The sequence below is a fragment of the Crinia signifera genome, chromosome 8 (assembly GCF_055691185.1).
Source record: "Crinia signifera chromosome 8, ASM5569118v1, whole genome shotgun sequence".
Classification (NCBI taxonomy): Eukaryota; Metazoa; Chordata; class Amphibia; order Anura; family Myobatrachidae; genus Crinia; species Crinia signifera.
The window spans coordinates 123,070,174-123,091,426 of NC_139224.1; the positions used below are offsets into that span (position 1 = coordinate 123,070,174).

Here is a 21,253-nt window from a genome sequence, read left to right on the forward strand (position 1 = left end):
CCAACCTACATACCAACAAACCAAATTCAGTTTTCTAATGTTATGAAATATAAAAACAGTGAGAATGAGGTTATTTTTGTCCTGTTTAGCTTTGTTGCACCTCCACCCATGATTGGTGTATATTTGCATAAAGACAAGGCCAAAACTATGCATTTTGTATAGAAACATGTCACTAGGCCCTGTCCTCTCCTCGAATATCCAGCGACTCTCTATATTAGTCCCAATTCTTCCCACTTCACTAGGAAGTTGGCAGGATGCAGGAAGTGTGGCCACTCTTCTGGGGCTGCTGGGAACTACCTGAAAAATCAGCTGCCTCACTCAGGAACTGGGAGAGCAGGCAACTATTTTCACCACAACATGCTTTTTTCCGTATACAAAGTTACTGGCTTTTGTTCCTTTTCTACTTACTCAAAATCTAACTCAAAATCAGCCCTGACTTGTAGGAGTACTGGATGGTCGCGCTGCCAAGATACAGCCGGCCATGCATGTAGATTCATATTCATGCCGGCTGTGTCTCGGCAGCACGACCATACATTACCCCCAGGAATTTTATTTTTACCCCATTTGGGGTAATTACCCCTGTTCCCTGACCACTGCCTTAAACCATTCTACTTTCCTGTTGCTGTTTCATTCTCTAACTCAGGAATGAGTAAAATACCATACAAGCATATTTCTTTGTTATAAATTCACCCCTGATCGGCCATAATAACACACTGGCAGGAGGAAAATAATGTACAGCTGGTAATCATTAGAGGTAATATATAAGGTACCCACTAAATAAGTATACTTGGAAGACTTGGTTATACTCCAGGAATTAAGACTGTATTTAATAAAAGATTTATCACTTGGGGAAATGTGTATGAATTGCAGCGGCCAGAATCTGTAAGACCTTAGCTCCCCCCACCCCTCTGCCGTTACAGCTTCTCTCCTGTGGAATCTTTTGTTTATTACATTTGAGAGGCCTCTTCTGTTACTGTGAGCTGGAAAAACAGAGACTTGATTTATGGCAGCCGCCTGCAAGGACTGCGAGCACTGATGTCATGTTACCAAAACAATTGCGCACATTGTCATCGACCAAATGATTATGCACTTTATGTAGTGTATTTAGTGTAATAATTAAATCAGAAGCAGAGTACACCCTTTTGTCCTTCATTAAAATGAAACCATTTTTTTTATTCTAGCAACAGCTCCATTGTCCCCTTTTGTTATCTCTCAACAACACAATGAGGGCTAGCCCCTATTGTCCCTATAGCAGTAATATCTATCAATAATAGTTTTAGAACTCCCCATACCTCCCTGGTAGGTACAGGGCAATCTGTGTTTGTCTCATTTCCCCTGTGTCTCTCCAGGCTTATCCCTCTGTTTCTCCAACCTTATCTCTGCGTGGGTCTCTCAACCGTATTTCCTATGTCTCCTTGACCTTGTCCTTGCCTGTGTCTTTCTAACATAATCCATCGGTGTGTTTTCAATACCATCCTTGTGCATCCCAATTCAATCTCTAGTCATCAGCTCATCTATTTCGTGTCTCTCTGCCTTAACCCTGTGTGTCATTTCAGCCTCATGTTCCCTGTGTCTCTCAGCCTAATCTTCCCTGTGTCTTTCTGTCTCATCGTCCCTGTGTCTCTCAGCCTAAACTTCCCTGTCTCTATCATCCTCATCTCCTGTGTCTCTGAGTCTAATACCTCCTAAGTCTCTCAGCCTCATCCCCCCTGTGACTCCCAGCCTCATTCCTTTTTGTGTCTCCCAGCCTCATTCCCTTTTGTTTCTTCCAGCCTCATTCCATTTTGTGTCGCTCAGCGTCATTCCTTTTTGTGTCTCCCAGCCTCATTAACTTTTGTTTCTTCCAGCCTCATTCCATTTTGTGTCGCTCAGCGTCATTCCTTTTTTTGTCTCCCAGCCTCATTAACTTTTGTTTCTTCCAGCCTAATTCCATTTTGTGTCTCACAGCCTCATTCCTTTTTGTGTCTCCCAACCTCATTCTCTTTTGTATCTTCCAGCCTCATTTCCTTTTGTGTCTGTCAGCTTCCTTCCTTCCTTCCTTCCTTCCTTCCTTCCTTCCTTCCTTCCTTCCTTCCTTCCTTCCTTCCTTCCTTCCTTCCTTCCTTCCTTCCTTCCTTCCTTCCTTCCTTCCTTCCTTTATCTGTAAGCCTCAATGCCTCCTTTGTCTCTTTTGAACTGAACACTGCTGTGCCACATAAACTGGACTCCCAAAATTCAAGAGAAAGGGGATGGACAGGGACAGTCCAGAGCTTTTGAATGGTTGGAAACCCCCAATTATATGTAACCACACTCACTTCATGGCAGAACACATTCATTTGTCCCAATTTAGTTAAATAAATGGTACTTGTTTCCTAGCACGGCGCCCCCGATGTCCATAATAGGGCATCTCATCGCATGCAATATAGCCGCATACGATGCATGTGATGCGATCAGATGCTCGCCACACTATCTAAAATCAACTCCATGCCGACGTGGATAGTGGGGGTATAAAAAGGTCAGAGGACGCGTACCGCTACCCCTCACGGGCTCGCTGCGCTCACCACGCTTCGGGTTGGCGTTGATCCTGGGGGTGGCGTTGACTATTGGGGGCCATCTAACATTGTAAGGACCCATCAGGGTGCTTGTACAATCAAAAATCGTATACCATTGCATCCTATGCCATTGTATGGCATAGGATGCGATGCAATATTTTATTGTACAATATCGCCTCACATTGCATCGCATACCATCGTATACCTTATTTAGTGTAATGGTATACGATGCGATGGGCGCCGTGCTAGGAAACAAGTACCAAATAAATAAATGTGTGGTATAAATTACCTGCCGTAGTTGGGTTAAATGCATTTCATAAAATACTTTTGTGGACTGAAACGGATATCTATGAAAATGCAATCCAATTTAGAAGGTACTATGGGCAAAAAGCCATAGGTGTTAACAGTAGATTATACCTAAAACTGGACATTGAGCCTTTTGGATGGGTATGTGTCTGCAATATAGTTATCATTAATCTAGGATAGTGATGGAGAACCTTGGCACTCCAGCTGTTCTTAAACTACACATCACATCATGCCCTGCAGTAGTTTTAGAATGGCAAATTAGCAAAACTGTTGCAGGGCATGCTGGGATGTGTAGTTCCACAACAGCTGGAGTGCCAAGGTTGATCTGCTGAAAGTGCTGTTGATCTGCGGTGTGGTGCGGTAAAACAATGTTTCATTTACTTTTTCTACTACATATTTAAAAATCACATAATTGGCCCAAAAATCTGAACACTCCCAAAAAATCTGACTATTTATTCCAGTTCTAATGTATATCTTAGCTTGATAGTCGGAAACCTTTAGCTGCAGAAATAAGTGCAGAATAAGCAAACTAGCATTATTAAAAACTCATTGCTTTGGTTTGTAATTCAATCCATTCTTGCTATAGAGCAAACAAAAGGCTGTTATTTTGGCACAGGACACTTGTGTTTGAAACCAGACCTGTCTTTAGGGACATAAAATGCGCACTGTACTGTAACTAGATGCCTGCCATGTTTATTTTCACAAAACTGTTGCAGCCTATGATGGTGGGCGCCTGCAATCATATAGACCATAGGTTTTAGTTTAGTTTTTAAATCTATGCGTGGAATTTGTGGCGCTGATGAGTTTAATCAGACTTCATTATTGAGTGACACATATACCGAAGGCGCCTTGTCTTCTTGTTAAGTATCTGTCAAGTGTCCTTCAACATAAATAACATCCACACTTAAACACATTGTCACTTAGTCATATATCTCTAGGTCACTTTTCCATACTTGTATTCTAAAAAATGAGTTTATCATTTATTCTGGAAGATAGGAGGTCCTAACTTTCTACCAAATGCGGCAAATTATAATGATTGCAAGGCTGTAAGGTGCCCATGCTGTGGTTTGGCTGATTGAACCACTTAAGATGTAAATGGTTTCAAGATGAGCCATGTATAGGTCTAAAAAGAGTGGCAACAGGTATTGTTAGGGTGGGTGATAGATAAAGGCAGGTAATGTTATCTCTACGCATTGGTTCCCAAACTGGGTGCCATGGCAACCTTGGGTGCCACAGGCCATTTGAGAGATGTCACGATTTTGTGGTCAAGGGCCAAATTGAATTATTTCCACATATGTCCACCACCACAATACTCAGCCGAAGGATGACCGATTAAGGCTAATTTAATACATTTTCTCATTAGGAAACTTGCCCTAGGGGTGTCCTGTAAAAATAACCTGCTGATATTGTATTTTAAGGAGATGTTGTTCAAGAACGTTGGCTGGATGCTTTAAAAAAAAAAAAAAAAATGGTCGCACAGAATGTAATGTAACGTATTCACTTATTTAAGTAATAGTTTCATGGGTACTTGTGTACTAGCACGGCGCCCCGATAATTAGTCGCCTGATGTTTTAATCGCATCGTATGCCATACACCCGATGGCATGCGATGCGATTTTAACGCATATGCGATATAAAATTGTATAAGCACTCTAATGGGTGCTTACAATGCTTAAATGCACCCCCACGCCACCCCCGCAGTATAAACGTGAACCCGAAGCATGGCGAGCGAGGCGAGCCCGCGAGGGGCCGCGGTACGCGTCCTACAACCTTTTCATACCCCCACTATCCATGTTGACGTGGAGTTGATTGTATAAAGTGTGGCGAGCCTGAAGCGTGGCGAGCGGACGCGGATACCTGTGCAGCCCGCGAGGGGACGCGGATACCTGTGAAGGTATTCTCGTCCCCTCGCGGGGCTCACTGCGCTTGCCACGCTTTGGGCTTGGTGGCTCGCTGCGCTCGCCACACTTTATACAATCAACTCCACGCCGACGTGGATAGTGGGGGTATGAAAAGGTCGTAGGACGCGTACCGCCGCCGCTCGCCACACTTCGGGTTCACGTTTATACTGGGGGGGGTGGCGTGAGGGTGCATTTAAGCATTGTAAGCACCCATTAGGGTGCTTATACAATTTTTAATCGCATCCCATTGCATTGTATGGCATTGTATGCCATATACAATGGCATACAATTTTAAAATTGTATGCCATTGTAGAACATCGTGCGATATCGCATCGCATGCGATATGGTCTGCGATGCGATGGGCGCCGTGATAGTACACAAGTACCGTTTCATGTACACAAATATCTAAAATGTATATTGTTATTGAAATGCATACATGCCTACCTTATTATATTCCGCTCTGGGAGATGCCCGAATAGGAGAAGAACAACAGGAGCGGGACTGAGTTTATTGTGCCAATGGGCCCCACCCCCTGGCAGAACAATTAACCCAATTATGGCATGTTTGCAAAGGGGTGGGGCTAAATGTACTAAATTAGCATAGAATCATGTCATTATGTCTAGTCCCCATCTGCCAGGACCCACTGTTTCATGTTATTTATCTCATCATTCTGCCCATCTCACTAGGAAATGCCATTTGGGAGGTGTCACAAGTTGGTGGTCAAGGACCAAATATATTAAGTAACTTACCTGTTTGTATAACCTGCATTAAAGTTGTTTTGTTTGTATCTATTAATACAAAATGGAAAAACAAAAATGAAACAGTTAAAAATATATTGTATTTCAGTTTCCACGTACAATGTGTATGCAAAATAATTTTAACATGGCTAGAAATACATTTCACTTTAATGAATACGTATCATTTCACTATTGGAAACAAATGTCTGGCATTAAACCATAAGACACATTATCGAGTCTGTTATTACTGATAGAGAATGTGCAGCGTTCTCCAGAAAGTGCGTTTAGGAGGCTTTTTTTTCTGTTACGGTCCATTTTGATAAGCTGGGGTGATTGATTTATTTTGTTAAAGTTTATGTGACACAAAAAAAAAGATCTTTGAATTCTTATAAATTCTAAACACATGTAAAGTAACTGACAGTGTTCTCTACGTGATACGTGTTCCGCTATCACTTTGAGATTTATCATTGTATATAACCTTAATGGAACATGAAAATCAGCATTCTGCGCTAATTACATGTCTATGGGACTTATATCATACAGGTCATAAATATTTCCAAAAAACCCCGGACATGTCTATTTAAAACGGCTGTTTTGGAAGGCTTTTCCGCTGATACAGATTTAACTTTGTTTAATGTCGAATCTGTATCCACGTAAAAAGACAAAAACATATGTGTTTTTGACTAAAACAAGTGGATCTGCAAATAATTTGGACACGTGGATCGTGCTGTGTCAGGTTTTTTTGACAGTCAAAAAATTGTCACACGGATTGAAGAGGTATAATGTAAAATATATCTTTAGTTTTATCCTTGGTTTTACCTGGGCTTGCTGTCCCAACAATGAGTGAAGATGTCATCTAGTTAACTATTCATAAACGTTGCAGAACTAATTACATCTAGTTTTCTTGTTATTCAATTGATAATGGAAAACTGGCATATATTCTGTTTGACCAGCCCTTTGAAATGAAGTGCAAAGGGGGCAAACACACAAAATAGCAGGACGATGCCAGAGCCCTGTTGTCACATTGGCGACATCTAAAACAAATATTTGCAAAAATAAAATAAGGCTCTGGCGGGTTTAAAAACACAAATTGCCATACAAATAGAAAACAAAGTTCTTGCTGCAATTTAAATGCAGTCCAGAAGCTTCCACCTATAGGCCAATGTGCATTCAGATACCTTCCTGCCCCTTTCACGGATATCACACATGTTCTAGCCGAAGTACAATTCCCCAGAGGTCTCCAAGACACCAGAGCTCAGAAGAGATCTCTGCTTTCCAAAGCGTGATCCTGCCTGGTAGTGGACATTCAGAGCGTAGAGCAGTCACAGCTCTACCTGTGGTCACTTTCTAAAATCTTCTCCTTTGCTTTTTCTATGCCTGTTTGGAGGAAAGATCAGCAAAAGCATCTAATTATTGTAAGTGAGGGAATTCACCCATAAATAACACATTTGTTTAGATATAGGGGACAGGCAAATGGTATTTGCCTTTGGGCACCAATCTACAAGAGGTTCTGGCCAACTTATGAGGGTGTTGCAGTCACCTGTAGCTGGACTCAGAAGGCTTCCCTCGTGCTTACTAGTAGTTACATCATGGAAACATATATTATATATATATAAAAGGCTAACTACTCCTCACCTCTATGAGGTGAAGTACTGCTATTGACCACTAGAGGCCACTCAACAGATCAAATGATTACAAAGTGAAAGAAATTTTTGCAGGGACACTGATGTTTCAAACTTGCTGGATACAGAGAGAGAGAGAGAGAGAGCTGGAAAGACAGAGATTGGATGTAGGAGAATATATGGACTGGGGGTGGGGTGGAGTTTGTGGACTAAAAACTGTTACAGCTCAAAGTGAAAGTGCATCGCAGAAGCTGTCATTTTGATGGGCTTTTAACTAGTTATATATTATCATTTGACCTAAGAGTCTTCTCTTACTACCCCCTCCATAACTTAATGTTCTCTACTTATTAGGATGACATTGAATGTGGAACACTGATAGACTGTGACACCAGAGCCTTTTCAACTTACTCAGCCAAAGGGAGTGACGAGGAAGCTCTGCTAAACATAAGATAGTACATTGGGGAAGTTATAGAAATTCTATTAATTTCACATGGGATCGAATTTTAGCAGAACTATGGCTTTCCTTAAAGAAACTATAAATTGTGGGTTTCCAAAACGTTGTTTGATTTGGAAGTATCTAAAAAATTTTGTTCTTGAGTGTATTCACCACGCCCTTGTTTCCACATGGAGTGTGTCATGTTGTGCATAGCCCTTTTTGTTAGATAACTACAAATTTCTGCTAGTATTATTTTCATTTTTGTTCCACTCTGTCTCCTTCAAGACTTTTCTTAATAAAACAGTTGATAGATTAAAGTCAAACAACATGTCACCTAACACATTAGGTAATGTAAATGATGGACCTGGATCCTGCACTCCATATGGCAGAATAACAAAATGAGCCGTTGTTCCCTATTATATCAGTGCTTATTAAATTGCTCACCAGCAAGCCTAGTCATGCGGTAACTATGCGTTTACTTGACACTGACCTGCCATGTGTTTATGAAGAAAATCTAGCTTCAAAGCAGTAAAAGTGATTTCATAGGGTCCAGAAATGAAATCAGGGTTTTAAATACAGTATCAAAGTAGAAATTATGGTAAATCACCCAGAAAAAAAGGAAGATATATATATATATATATCGACTTTGCAGGTGGGGTCCGGCTCTCCATATAGTCGCAAATCAGCGCCGGGTGCCCATACAGCATATACATACAGCACAGCAGGGGGGAGTATAGCACTCCAGGCGGCTTGTCAGCAATAAATACACTTGGTCCACAGTGTAGTGGTACAAAGTTTCAATGCCCGTTTTATTGCGGCATTTTCGTCAGGTTAAATGCCGGAATAAAACGGGCATTGAAACGTTGTACCACTACACTGTGGACCAAGTGTATTTATTGCTGACAAGCCGCCTGGAGTGCTATACTCCACCCTGCTGTTATGTGCTGTATATATATATATATATATATATATATATATATATATATATATAGTTTCAATCATAACTACAAAAATGTTCTATGTAAAAAAAAAAAAAGCTTCTGAATAATGCAGCTATTTTTTATTTGTATGTGTAAACATGAAATTGTTTTTTTTATAACTGAGAACCGTCTTGTCTATATATTGGTACAGCCAGCGCTGGCACATTTCTTATTTTATATCCTAAAATTAAAATATGCCACCCTCACTGATCAGCACTCTGCACAGTGAACACTGCAAAGTGAACACTAAACCAGATACAAGTGTTAAGTTCCTAAATCTCATATTAAATCAACATGAATTAAGATAAGACTCTAGTTCGCAACAGTATTCTTTATTAATTGTTTACAAAAGCCGGGGTTTGTGTAAATGGACAAATCCTATAATGATCACACCATTAGTCCATTTTATTAGTTGACTTAGTGCTACTTGTCATGTAATTACAGGCAGACTATGGGCCTGATTCAGAGTTGATGGTAAATGCAAAATCTTTCTCAAATGGACAAAACCATGTGCACTGCAGGGGGGCAAATGTAAAATGTGCAGAGAGAATTAGATTTGGGTGAAGTATTTTGGGTACTTATGTAGTATCTGGGCTGCCGATTTCTAAATCGGGTACATCGCATCGCATCGCATGCGACCATCGGATGCGATGCGATGCGATGACCCGATTTTTCCATAGGAATCAATGTTAAAATGGACTGAGTCCATTTTAACATGGAATTCAATGGGAAAAAGGGGTCCTTTTCATACCCCTACTATCCAAGTGGGCATGGAGTTGGATATAAACCTGTGGCGAGCGTAGCGAGCCACCGAGCCCGAAGCGTGGCGAGCGTAGCGAGCCCCGCGAGGGGACACAGAATACCGTCCCCTCGCGGGGCTCGCTTCGCTCGCCACGCTTCGGGCTCGGTGGCTCGCTACGCTCGCCACAGGTTTATATCCAACTCCATGCCCACTTGGATAGTAGGGGTATGAAAAGGACCCCTTTTTCCCATTGAATTCCATGTTAAAATGGACTCAGTCCATTTTAACATTGATTCCTATGGAAAAATCGGGTCATCGCATCCGATGGTCGCATGCGATGCGATGCGATGCGATATCGCATCGCATCGCATCTGATTGTATGCCTTAACTTAAGGCATACAATCAAAAAATCGGCAGCCCAGATACTACATAAGTACCGTATTTTGTTCCTGTGCAGGACAAAGGTTCCTGATTCCAATTTCAAATTAAACTAAAAGAGAGTATTTGGTGGTTTTGTGTAGTTTGCAAAGTTCAAGTCACATCAGTGTCCAAGTTCTTAACATCAAAATTATGGAATCCTTGGATCAATATGATATGTCTTTTGAAGACCTTATATTACAAAGCATCTTGGTGTCAGCTCATCCAGGCAGCTCTAGCTATGTCTGTGATGACCAGAGCAAAGACGATTGATCTATACTTAGAACATACTACTTGCCAATATAAAATTGTGTGTCTCTCAATGCTGTTAGAACCTTGCCACTGACATCTACATATATGCTAGCAATTTGGACTTCCCTTATTGAGGGCCATATGTGCTAAGCTTAGAAAGTGATAAAATGGAGATTGACAAACTGACAGCCAATCTGCTCCTTACTGTCATGTCACAGGCTGGGTTTGAATAATGACAGGTAGGAGCTGATTGGCTGGTGGTTTATCACTCTCCATTTTATCACTTTTCAAGGCTTAGTACATCTGGCCCTGAGTGACAAAATGATCTTCCTCTGGTAAATACGCTCTAATTGGCTCAATAGGATTGTGCTTATTAGACATAAATCTGAATGCTTAAAAATGTGATATCCCACTTACTGAGTGTCTGGATATGCCAGTGCATTGGCATCCTTACATTGGGTATTGGCACTGCTATTTCATATTCTGACATTTGGTTGTGTTAAAAAAATAGTAGAAAACCAGACATGTTTTTGCACAGAAGAAAATATTTAAAACGCCGTCTAATGTGTAATAAATATATCTCGGTCAACATGAGTTTATTTTGGGACTATCATAGATACATTATCAATATAACAGATAACTGCCTAATGTGAAATAGACTTTAAAAATGTTCTGTTATATTTACTTTATGATAAGTCAGCACAAGCAGTAATTGGCTATGTTACAGCTTTTAGATAAGTGTGAATAGTATCATTATATGTAACTAAGAGGCTGTCTATACAAATACATTTTAGTTAGTTACCTTTGTAAGGATAATAACCATAGCAACATTACTAGGCATTTGTAGCCCTTCTAGCAGTGTTTTTACATTTCATTACCCAGTGACTGCTAGAGTTCTCATACTTCATAATACCTGCATCAGCTGGGTCATTCAGTAATTGCCAACCTATACCTCTAACTGTACCGCTTTAGGCTGGGCAGTCTTGATATAAAGGTTCCGATCTGATCAGGCTAGGGGATTTGGCCATCGCAGACCAGTAGTGAATTGGTGGGGAATGCAAATTTTGTTTTTGTGGGAGGATTATGAGCAGGTTTGGTGCAGGGAGGCAGAAGCACTGATCACGCTTCGTTGTTGCATGGTCATCCCTACTCTTAAGGCACAGTAGTGCTCCAGTTCTCGTTCCAATTCCACAACAATAATTAGTGTTCATTCTAGCACCCTGCTCCTTGTAAAATCCTTGCAGTTCCTCTTTCCTGTCTGGGGTGTCGCTGTCTGCTGTGGTACTTCAAGAACAGTCTGATTTATATCTCTCTGTTGAGATACAAACCAGAATGTTGAAGAAACACCACAGCAGTGAGTGACACCCCAGGCAGGAAAGAGGAACTGCAACGATTTTTCAAGGAGATGGACACAATCATGTGCACTGCAGGGAGGCAGATGTCAAATGTGCAGAGAGAATTAGATTTGGGTGAGTTATTTTGTTTCTGTGCAGGGTAAATACTGGCTGCTTTATTTTTACACTGCAATATAAATCTCACTTTGAAGTAAAACCCCACCCAAATCTAATTATCTCTGCACAAGTTACATTTGCCCCACCTGCAGTGCACATGGTTTTGTCCATCTAAGAAGGATTTTGTCAACTAGAATAAGGCCCTCTGGCCATTCCATACTTCTTTGGGAGTGGCATGGTTCTTTCCCTATTCCTATGATTTCTTCCATGTACTTTGGTTTCCTCCACTAGTTAATTTGGTGTTAGTATGTATTCTTGTTGTAGGGGAGATGGGAGGTAATAATATGCTTGCTTACAATTATCCTAGAGCACTGTAATATATTTTAGATAAATAAGTAATAATAAGAAAAATAATATTCCCAAATGTGTTATCAATGTACTGTGAGTCAGAATTTGCAAGTGTGTAGGCTAGATTCCTCAGTTGCGTGCAATTATAGTGACTTCCTTTCTACAGTCTCCCATTTATGCTTTAATATGCTGGCGTTAACATCTGCTCTGATCTGCATTGGAATATATTACTATGCTTAAATGTTAGATCTATCCATTTTTTAATACACACCATACTCTTTCTTGCAAGTTATGCCTGTGGTATAGGCTGAGAGCCCAGAAGTAAATCTGTTACATCACTGGAGTACGCCAGTCATGTGATCTGTCACCCCTTAGTGCATCTTGATTTTAGATTAAGATATTACTAAGAATTGACTGAAATTACTTGATTTCAAGTCTTGATGTTTTATATAGCTGTATAAATATTCTTGGTTTTCTTTTTTTTTTTTTTTTTAAATCCAAGAAAGTTGATTGTGTTTTGTATTTACAAAAAATGAAGTATCATCCATGTCCTCAGATGAGTGTGTTTTGGGCAGTCCTGAATTGGTTCTAATAAATAATAGAGCAAACAAATCATGCTAATTTATTCTGTTTTCTTTGCTCACATTTCCGGCAATTTTACAAAAATATTTCTGTAGCATCATGTGAGTTATCCATCAAGAACCTGAGGTGGACCTCAAGTATCCCCTATACATTTGAGTATACGCATGTTCTTCCTGACCACATCTTTTACTGTCATTTAGGACCAGTTAACAAAAAGACATTGATGGATCTCAGCAAGAGACTCATTTCTCTTAACTTGGAAAAATATTTTTTCCATTAACATATATGGTAGCGTAAATACTTATTCTAAAGCTGTATAAGAAATCTGTGCTTTTTGTACAATTCCCAATACGCCCAGTCCAACGACAGTGGCTGGAGGGTCATAGGCTTAGTTAGTCTTAATGACCAATCACTGTTGAGGCAGCCATGTTGTTCTTGGCCTGTTCATGAGCATACAGTAGCCTCACCCACCCACTGACTGGAGGTACCATGCATTCGCATGGATATTAGAAGCTTGCAAAGAGTTTGGGCTCTGTTACTTTCAATTAACAGTTAAATATGTTGAGCTAGCCTCAACCTCCAAGTTTAGATCCAAAAACATACAAAAAGTGCTTGTGTGCTATTTTTTGTGTGTATATTTTATATTTGTATATGAGATGTTTCCCATAACAACCAATCAAATTTCATATTCAGCTTTTATCTTCTAGAAAGTGCTAGATAAATGATAAGTAGGATCTGGTTGGTTGCTCTAATTCTATAAACATGCAAGCAAAATCACAACTCATGGTGGTAGGCTTCCGGGGGGGGGGCACAGGGCAAGGCTGCCGCACACGCCAGATCCCACCCCACTATGCATTGTCCAGACCATGCCCTGAAGTGCAATGTTGCTGTCCCTGCCACGAACGGTCACCATCTTCCTCCATCACTCCATCAACTGCGGTCGCATTTTTCGCAATGTAACAGCAGTTCACTGCCTAGCAAGAAATATTGTGATCTGTGATTTTTGCTGATGTCCGCAGGTTACTGAATTAGCCGCATTGTGTGATCTTAGTGTAAGAATGTACAGTATGCCCGCTTTATATTCAGTGTGTCAGCTTACAACATAAGAGAATACGATTTCATCTTTTAATGCTGTACATGAATGGTGTTATATCTCCTTACAACCAACCATATTATAACTGCTTGGGACCAAACATATATTGGATTTCTACATGCTTGCATACCATAATGAGATTTCATGAGAATGGGACCTAAGTCTAAATTCGAAAATAAATGTGTCATATACACACTGGGGGTTATTCTGGTTGATTCGCAAGGTTCAGCCTTGCGAGTCCATAAAACCCTGCCTTGCGAATGGTGGCCTGGGCACGACCCATTCGCAAAGGCTGATTCCCCCGCAGGGCCTGTGAATGGATGTTACACAGTAACATCCATTCGCAGCCTAGTAGGATCCACCTACATCATTCGATGGTCGGCGACCATCGACTGATGGCGAAGGTGCACACATATAAAAGTGATTCTGAAGTCACTTACATATGCATGGACGTTTGGGAGGAACTGGGTAGGCAGGTGACATCCGGTGATGTCAGTTGGCGTCCCACCGCACCCACATCATCAGTGCATTTGCATGAGAACGCCCAGCTTTCTTATGGGAACGCCCATAAACGATAGGCTTTCCCATATGCCAGTGACCCAGCCTGCCGCCCCCCCGCCCGCACACTTGGGCCCACAGCCTGAAAATAATTTTATACAATATTTGTGAAAATTTTGTTCATGAAACTACGTTTCTGAACCATCGGAAAGCAACGGTGTCCTTGTCTCAGTGCTGGGATTTTGGTATATTTGGGGTATCAGATTTTGGATTTGGTAGATTGAACTTGTAACATTTAGGATTACCACTTGATATAGGTATGTACCGATACAGTACACTATTCATAAAGATGTTCCATTAAGCTTACCCCTGTTATTGCTTGCAATGGAGATAAGAACCAGTGGTGCTAGATCGCTGATTGGCCTAGATTTTCCTTATTTCAAGGTGTGTAGTCTGCTATCCAATTAACCTTCAGTCCTAGTTCAATACTCCCATATTATAATAGAATAAGAATTTAGAATTGACTCATTGGAATGGGCAGAGGTCTTTATCACTGTGACTGTATGACAGTTAGTACAGTAGAGTGCATAACTAATTCTTTCTATCTGTGTCTTTTAGGTCCCATCCCTAAAGCTGAATGTCTACTGTCAAGTGTTACTGAATCATACCCTGTCCAAGCATTGCTGGAAAGCTATGCTATTTTATCTGGCTGTGCAAGCAACGGAACAATAAGTCACCCCCAAGAGGTGCATATCATAAATCTGAAATGCGTAGAGAAGGAACCCTGTCACAGTCTTACAGAGGTATGTATGATTTACAGTAGAATCTGCTCAGCAATGTTTCCTGGAAGCACAATATTATACATTCGCCTATTGTTTTAGTGTGCCATTACCACCCCTGCCGCTGATCCTGTTACTGATAGGACAATCCCTTACACAGCACGGGACAGCTGAAACGCTCTAGCTTTGTCTGTCACTTTTATTTTTCCTTTGTATTTGTTCAGTGCGACTATATAAATGATTGTAATATAATAATCTTGTTGTAGGACTAGTCCATATTTTCTGTATAGGTGATTTTAAGTCAGCAGCCATTTTTTTTTTGTACTTCCTAAACCCTTCCTGTCAGTCTTAAACTCCTAGCAGCATTATCCTGGGTTATTGCATGTGAACGTACATCAATACAGGATTTTGCTGAGTTTTAAATGGTCATTAAAAAACTCAGGTTGACCCGGAATGACCCCAGGAGCTGCCCATGTCTCGGGTAACCCAGGTGAATCCGACCTGGGACCCAAATGTACTGAAGCATAGAAAGAGCCAAGGTCTGACACTGCACCTGTATGCGGTAATGTCGCTGACACGCAGTAAGCAGGATCCAGCCGCCCGTCTGAAATGGGTCTCAACTGGTTCACATCCAGGTTGGACCCATGTGCAAAATTCTGGTTGCGACCTGAGGTTTCAAATCTGAAAGGGGTATTAATTATGATGTTCACTAATACTAGTTCTGGACATGACATAGTGGTAATGGCAGAGAGCCGATAAAAGAGACATACAGTACAGGCAAAATGCTTACTGGAAACCAGGTAAATGGGAAAGTTAATGGAGTACTTTATTAAAAAAAAGTTGCTTAACTTTTAGGGCAGTATTCAATGAGGCCAATTCGCCATGTTTCACGGCGAATTTGTGCTATTTTCACATTGGAAGGTGATTTTTTGTGTCAGAAAGTGAATCACCCTATTCATCGCGCACTTTTCACCGTCTGCGTTCAGTGAATGACGGATAGTTCACCGTCTGATAGTCTCCGCAATTCGCTGTGGTTTTTCAATGTGATTCGCCGTGAGTGTATTCAATGAGAAGATGGCGAATTGCTTTCTAAATGATTTGTGCCGTGTGTCACCGTGTAGCAATCGCCATCTTTTTATGGTGAACTGGAGTGTGAACTTTTAAAATAAAGTTAAAAAAAAAAAAATATTTGGTGTAAAAAAATCTGGAATTTTATTATCTGAAGGGGCATGCTATTTTTATTCATGTGCTTACAGCACATGAATATATATTTAATCTTTAAAAAATTATATATTTTTTTACACATAACAGCCAGCAGGGGTCCGGGAGCCAGGAGCCGCTCATTAGATATTCATATATTCACTGATCCCGATCATTACATATGCACGATCGGGAGCAGTGCATACCCGGTCCCCTGCTGGCTCTCCCGGGGGGCAGCTTGTGCTGCCTGTGTCCCGGGGAGCCCTCCTCCCCCCCACATACATTCTGGGGCAGGCAGGAAGACTTCCATCTCCCTGCCGTCAGGTGCAGCGAGCCCCTGCGGCATTGAATACTGGGACAGCGAGGGCTGGCAGCGAAGGCTCCAGCCCTCCAGAACACAGGATTCTCTGCACATGCCGAATTTTGACATAGAATAATGCCCTTAGAGTTCATGTGTATAGTTATATAAAAAAGTTATTTAATTAGTACAGCAGTCAAAACACTCTAGGCGAGTGGTTCTCAATCTCAGTCCTCAGGACCCCACACAGTTCACGTTTTCCAGATCACCCAGCAGGTGCACAGGTGCATTCATTACTCACTGACACATTTTAAAATATCCACTGGTGGAACTAATTATTTTATTTGATTCTGTGTTGAGACTCGAAAAATGTACACTGTGTGGGGTCCCGCAGACCGAGTTTGAGAACCTGTGCTCTAGGCCAGTGGTTCTCAACCTCAGTCCTCAAGAACCCCCAACAGTGCACGTTTTCCAGGTCACCTGGCAGGTGCACAGGTGCACTCATTACTCACTGACACATTTTAAAAGATCACAGATGGAGCTAATTATTTCACCTGTGATTGCGTGTGGAGACCTGGAAAATGTGCACTGTTGGGGGTCCTTAAGGACCAAGGTTGAGAACCTCTGCTCTAGGCCACAGTTTCACAAACTGCTCCACTACAGTCCAGGTTTTAAGGCTATCCATGCTTGAGTCCAGATGGTTAAAACAAATTGTGGTACTATTGTTGAAGTATGGTTATCCACTCTAGGCAACAACCCCATTATTGGATGACTGCCATTGGTCTTTGTGTGCCATTGTGTTCTGATTGCACTAATAGGATCCAGGGTTATTCAGAAGAGATGTACAATACTTTACTTGACTGTCCTAGAAATATTTTTTATTATTTTTACATACCGTAGATCATAGCAACTAAGAAAAGTTTTTGTCGAAACAAAACAAAATTTATTTATTTATACGTTATTACTAATATGTTATTTTGGGCGTAGTTCCTCTTTAAAAGGGCTACATTCTTGTACAGTATGGTTTTACTAAATGTGTTGCAAATTATCATTTAATGCTCCAGGCTGCATGCCATGATTGCTATAAACAAATATTTAAGTTCAAATTCTTTCACCCTTGCGAAGCAAAGTTAAGTTATATCTTATGGAGATTGCATTTTTGTCTCCAGTTCTCTTGCTGACTGCAGCATTTTGATTGTGCAAAATAATTGCTCATTTTAACAGAACTCACTGAGAGAGGGCAGTAAAATATTGTATCATAACTGCTGTAGACTGTTGAATCCTAATTCTCCTCTTTACGCCTTTAAATTCTCAATTGGTAAAGCAATTGGCAAAGACTCCTGCTAGCATATAGCCATGCTCCCAGTTTATAACACAGATATATGTTGTTATACTAAACTTCATAAAGGTGATAGAGTCTTTATTTGCCGGTGCCAGCAGTCAGTATCAGTTGTGCTGTATGTGGGGTATTAAGGGCCTTATTCTAGTTCACTTTTTCTGGCAAAATCCTTCTTAGATGGACAAAACCATGTGCACTGCAGGGGGGCAGATGTAAAATGTGCAGAGAGAATTCGATTTGGGTGAGTTATTTTGTTTCTGTGCAGGGTAATACTGGCTGCTTTATTTTTACACTGCAATATAGCTCTCACTTTCAAGTAAAACCCCACCCAAATCTATTTCTCTCTGCACAAGTAACATCTGCCCCGCCTGCAGTGCACATGGTTTTGTCCATCTAAGAAGGAATTTGTCAGAAAGAGCGAAACAAAATAACACCCTAAATTCCGGAAGAATTTCTTGGCTAGGCGAAAAATCGGGCAATGATTCAGCGAATCGGCATGGGTGACATTGCCGGCAAAAACGGCTGAAAATCACATTGAATTCACCGAAGCCACATGGATTTGAAAAAAAAAAAATATTGTAGATCCATGCTGTTTTTCCCAGGTGAAAAATCGGCATGGGAAATGTGCCCTAGTTTGATTTTGAGTTTGTTCTACAAAAACGTAATTTGCATACATCTCCTATGAGAGCAGTCCCACAAGGGGTACTGTAGGGTGATATCTTACGAAGGATAAAATAGCCAAGGGGCAGCGCTCCTATATCTGTTAATGACCATGGGTTTGTGCAGACAAATAGTTTTGCATAGTGAAATAAGATACCGGGTTGAAGATAACACACGTTGCATTTTTTTCTGCACAGAAAGACGTGCACAAGTAACATCTGCCCCACCTGCAGTGCACATGGTTTTGTTCATCTAAGAAGGATTTTGTCAGAAAGAGTGAACTACAATAAGGCCCTTAGTCACGCATTATTTTAGAAGAAAACCAAACAGTTAAGGGGTGACTAAAAGGAAATTGCATGGTTGTGATTCTTACACTTTTGCAATTTACGAGTCTCTCCAAACTTACACATATAGTTGTCATAGAGGCGACCACTGAGAGCGGAAAGTTAGTGTGCCTGTTGTGATTGGCAGTACTGGGTCAAAAAGGTGTCTCCTGAGAGTGGCAAGTAGGTGTACCCTTATTGATGGGTAGGTATGACTCTCTCCAACCCTACATGCCTACTGGATCTTGGAGGTGACCCCAGAGAGTGCAAAGTAGGCGTGCCTCTTGTAATGACTGGGATAGGCTCTCCTCAAGCTTACACACCTTCTAGGTCATGTAGTAGACCCTTGAGAGTGAAAATGAGACATGCTCCTATTGATGGACAGGCCACATTAACACTTTGTTTAATTGTTTATTTTTAAATCCCTACCCAACTTTTGCAGCCATCCAGCAATTGCTATTTTAGACATCGCTCTCAGAGGTTTATTTACTAAGATGGGAGTTCTATTAAACACAAGATGTTACCTATAGCAACCAATCAGAATCTACTTCTTATTTATTTAGCCCCTTCTAGAAGATAATAATTAAAATCTGATTCGTTGCCCATATCAACATTCCATCTTCAATTTAACTCCAATCTTAGTAAATAAACCCCTTAGATTGTACAATGATCAGAAAACCTGTTTAATAAGAGAGAGTGTTAGAAATCCTGAATTGTTCTGTGAATTAAATTTTGTCTGAAAAAATGTATTATTCTTCATAGTTGTATATGAAAGTATTACTCAATACCTGACCCTTACCACTTGCTAATACAAGACCATATTTGCTACCGGTAAATGTAGGTATAAGTGGCAAATTGGAGTACAATTTGTGCACATCTTCCAGCTTTTCCAACTATGTAGTGCTTAACACATCTATAACACTAGTTTTTAAATGATGATATGCGTTTGTTTGCTTTTCTATTCATATGCCTTTCTAATAATCTCCCCCGCTTCCTGCTTAGCAAAACGCCTCTCCACAATGGCCTTGTATTAAGTATAACAGACTTTTGTTGTAACATGCTCGTGTGTCCGGGATTACCTTACTCAGAAGAGTATTTTTTATCTTCTCTAGAGCAGCATTCTTTAAGCACATCAGCCCCCAACCTCTTCCTTTTCCTTGTAATACAATACCTTGCAAAAGATTGCTAAATTGTCCAGGAAGCCCAAGAGATTGACTGGCGGCAGTAACGAAAAATAAAATGATAAACAACCAGAGCGGGACCACAACGGTACTTTTGGGATTAGACATTTTAAACAAAGCAGATCGAATATTATCTTTCTGATCCTTGCAAAAGTTAACGCTCTCCATGACCTTTTGGCTTGGACACAAGTCAATCTCACTTCATGTTGAAAACAGATAAGTGGTTTCCTGATGTCTGCTGGCTCTAGAAAGCCTGGACACACATATGTTTACAACAGAATACCTTGATCTATTTGTAGACTGAAAATAGACTTCTGGTCACAGGATATTCTGCATGTTTGCAAGGTGCCATTTGATATAAAACCCAACATTGTAGAAGCAAGATTCGCCGTCTACTGGAATTCTAAATCTGTCCTGCCTGCGGTTGTTTTGCATTTAAACTCCTGGTTGACTTTTCTACTGTGTGCATCCAGTTTTAGAATGTTCAGACTATATTGGTGCCATTTATGATTTTTATATTAGATCGTTCTACTTTTAGATTTTTTCGTTTTGGTTGAATGTTAAATCCTGTGGAGAAATCTCTATTTCAAATGGAATGTTGGGCAGCCAATCAGATTATATCTATTATCTTCTAGATGGTGCTAAATAAATAAGAAGTAGATTCTGATTGGTTGCCCATAGCTACATCCCATCTGAAGTAGAACTCCTATCTTAATGAATTTACCCCTGTGTCTCTGTTTGACATGTTATACAGTATGGGGTTCATTCAGCAAATATGCACCCAGCAAATATGCACTCAGAGACACATTAAAACTTGCAAACATAAAAGCATAAAAAAGACCCACAATTCTTTGTGTGTATTCGGTGAAGGGTGGAGCTTAAGTGTACCAGCTGCCATCAACAGTTAGAATAATAATATTATTTCAGTTGTGCGGATAGATGTCTGCGGCCAAAAATATTGCTAACGATAGGCATTATCCATTCTTTTGATGATTGTCTGTAATAAACAATTCACAATGAACATAAACATGTTGTAATACAAATATGTTTACACAACTGATAATACCTCCTGTGCTAATATGAACGAAGCAACTAATGTTACAGAAATCAAATTTTTACATACCGCTATATTCATCAATAAATGAATTTGATAGAATGTATTATAGTTGTACGCAGGGCTGTTTTTCTGCAAGCTCCAGCAGGAACTTTGGCCCTTATTCTAGTTCACTCTTTCTGACAAAATATTTCTTAGATGGACAAAACCATGTGCACTGCAGGTGAGGCAGGTGTTACTTGTGCAGAGATAATTAGATTTGGGTGGGGTTTTACACCTGCCTCACCTGCAGTGCACATGGTTTTGTCCATCTAAGAAATATTTTGTCAGAAAGAGTGAACTAGAATAAGGGCCACAGTTCCTGCTGGAGCCTGCAGAAAAATAGCCCTGGTTGTACATATAAGCATATCAGCAGTTATTAATAATTTCTATAGTGAAAGATTTTTTTTTTTTGTCTCAAGATCTAGTAATAACCGTATTTTCATTTGAAATAACTTTCATGAGCTCTCTACAGCCAGTAAGTC

General features: G+C 40.5%; 1 protein-coding gene across 2 annotated transcripts in view; it reads left to right on the forward strand.

Moving 5' to 3' along the window:
* The window catches only part of TGFBR3 (transforming growth factor beta receptor 3), a 199,070-nt gene that overhangs the window by 46,022 nt on the left and 131,795 nt on the right, over positions 1 to 21,253 (forward strand). For both annotated transcript variants that reach the window (XM_083157112.1, XM_083157113.1), the window contains exon 3: positions 14,514 to 14,698. In XM_083157112.1, coding sequence (XP_083013238.1) covers positions 14,514 to 14,698 — 185 coding nt within the window. The remainder of the gene's footprint in view (positions 1 to 14,513; positions 14,699 to 21,253) is intronic.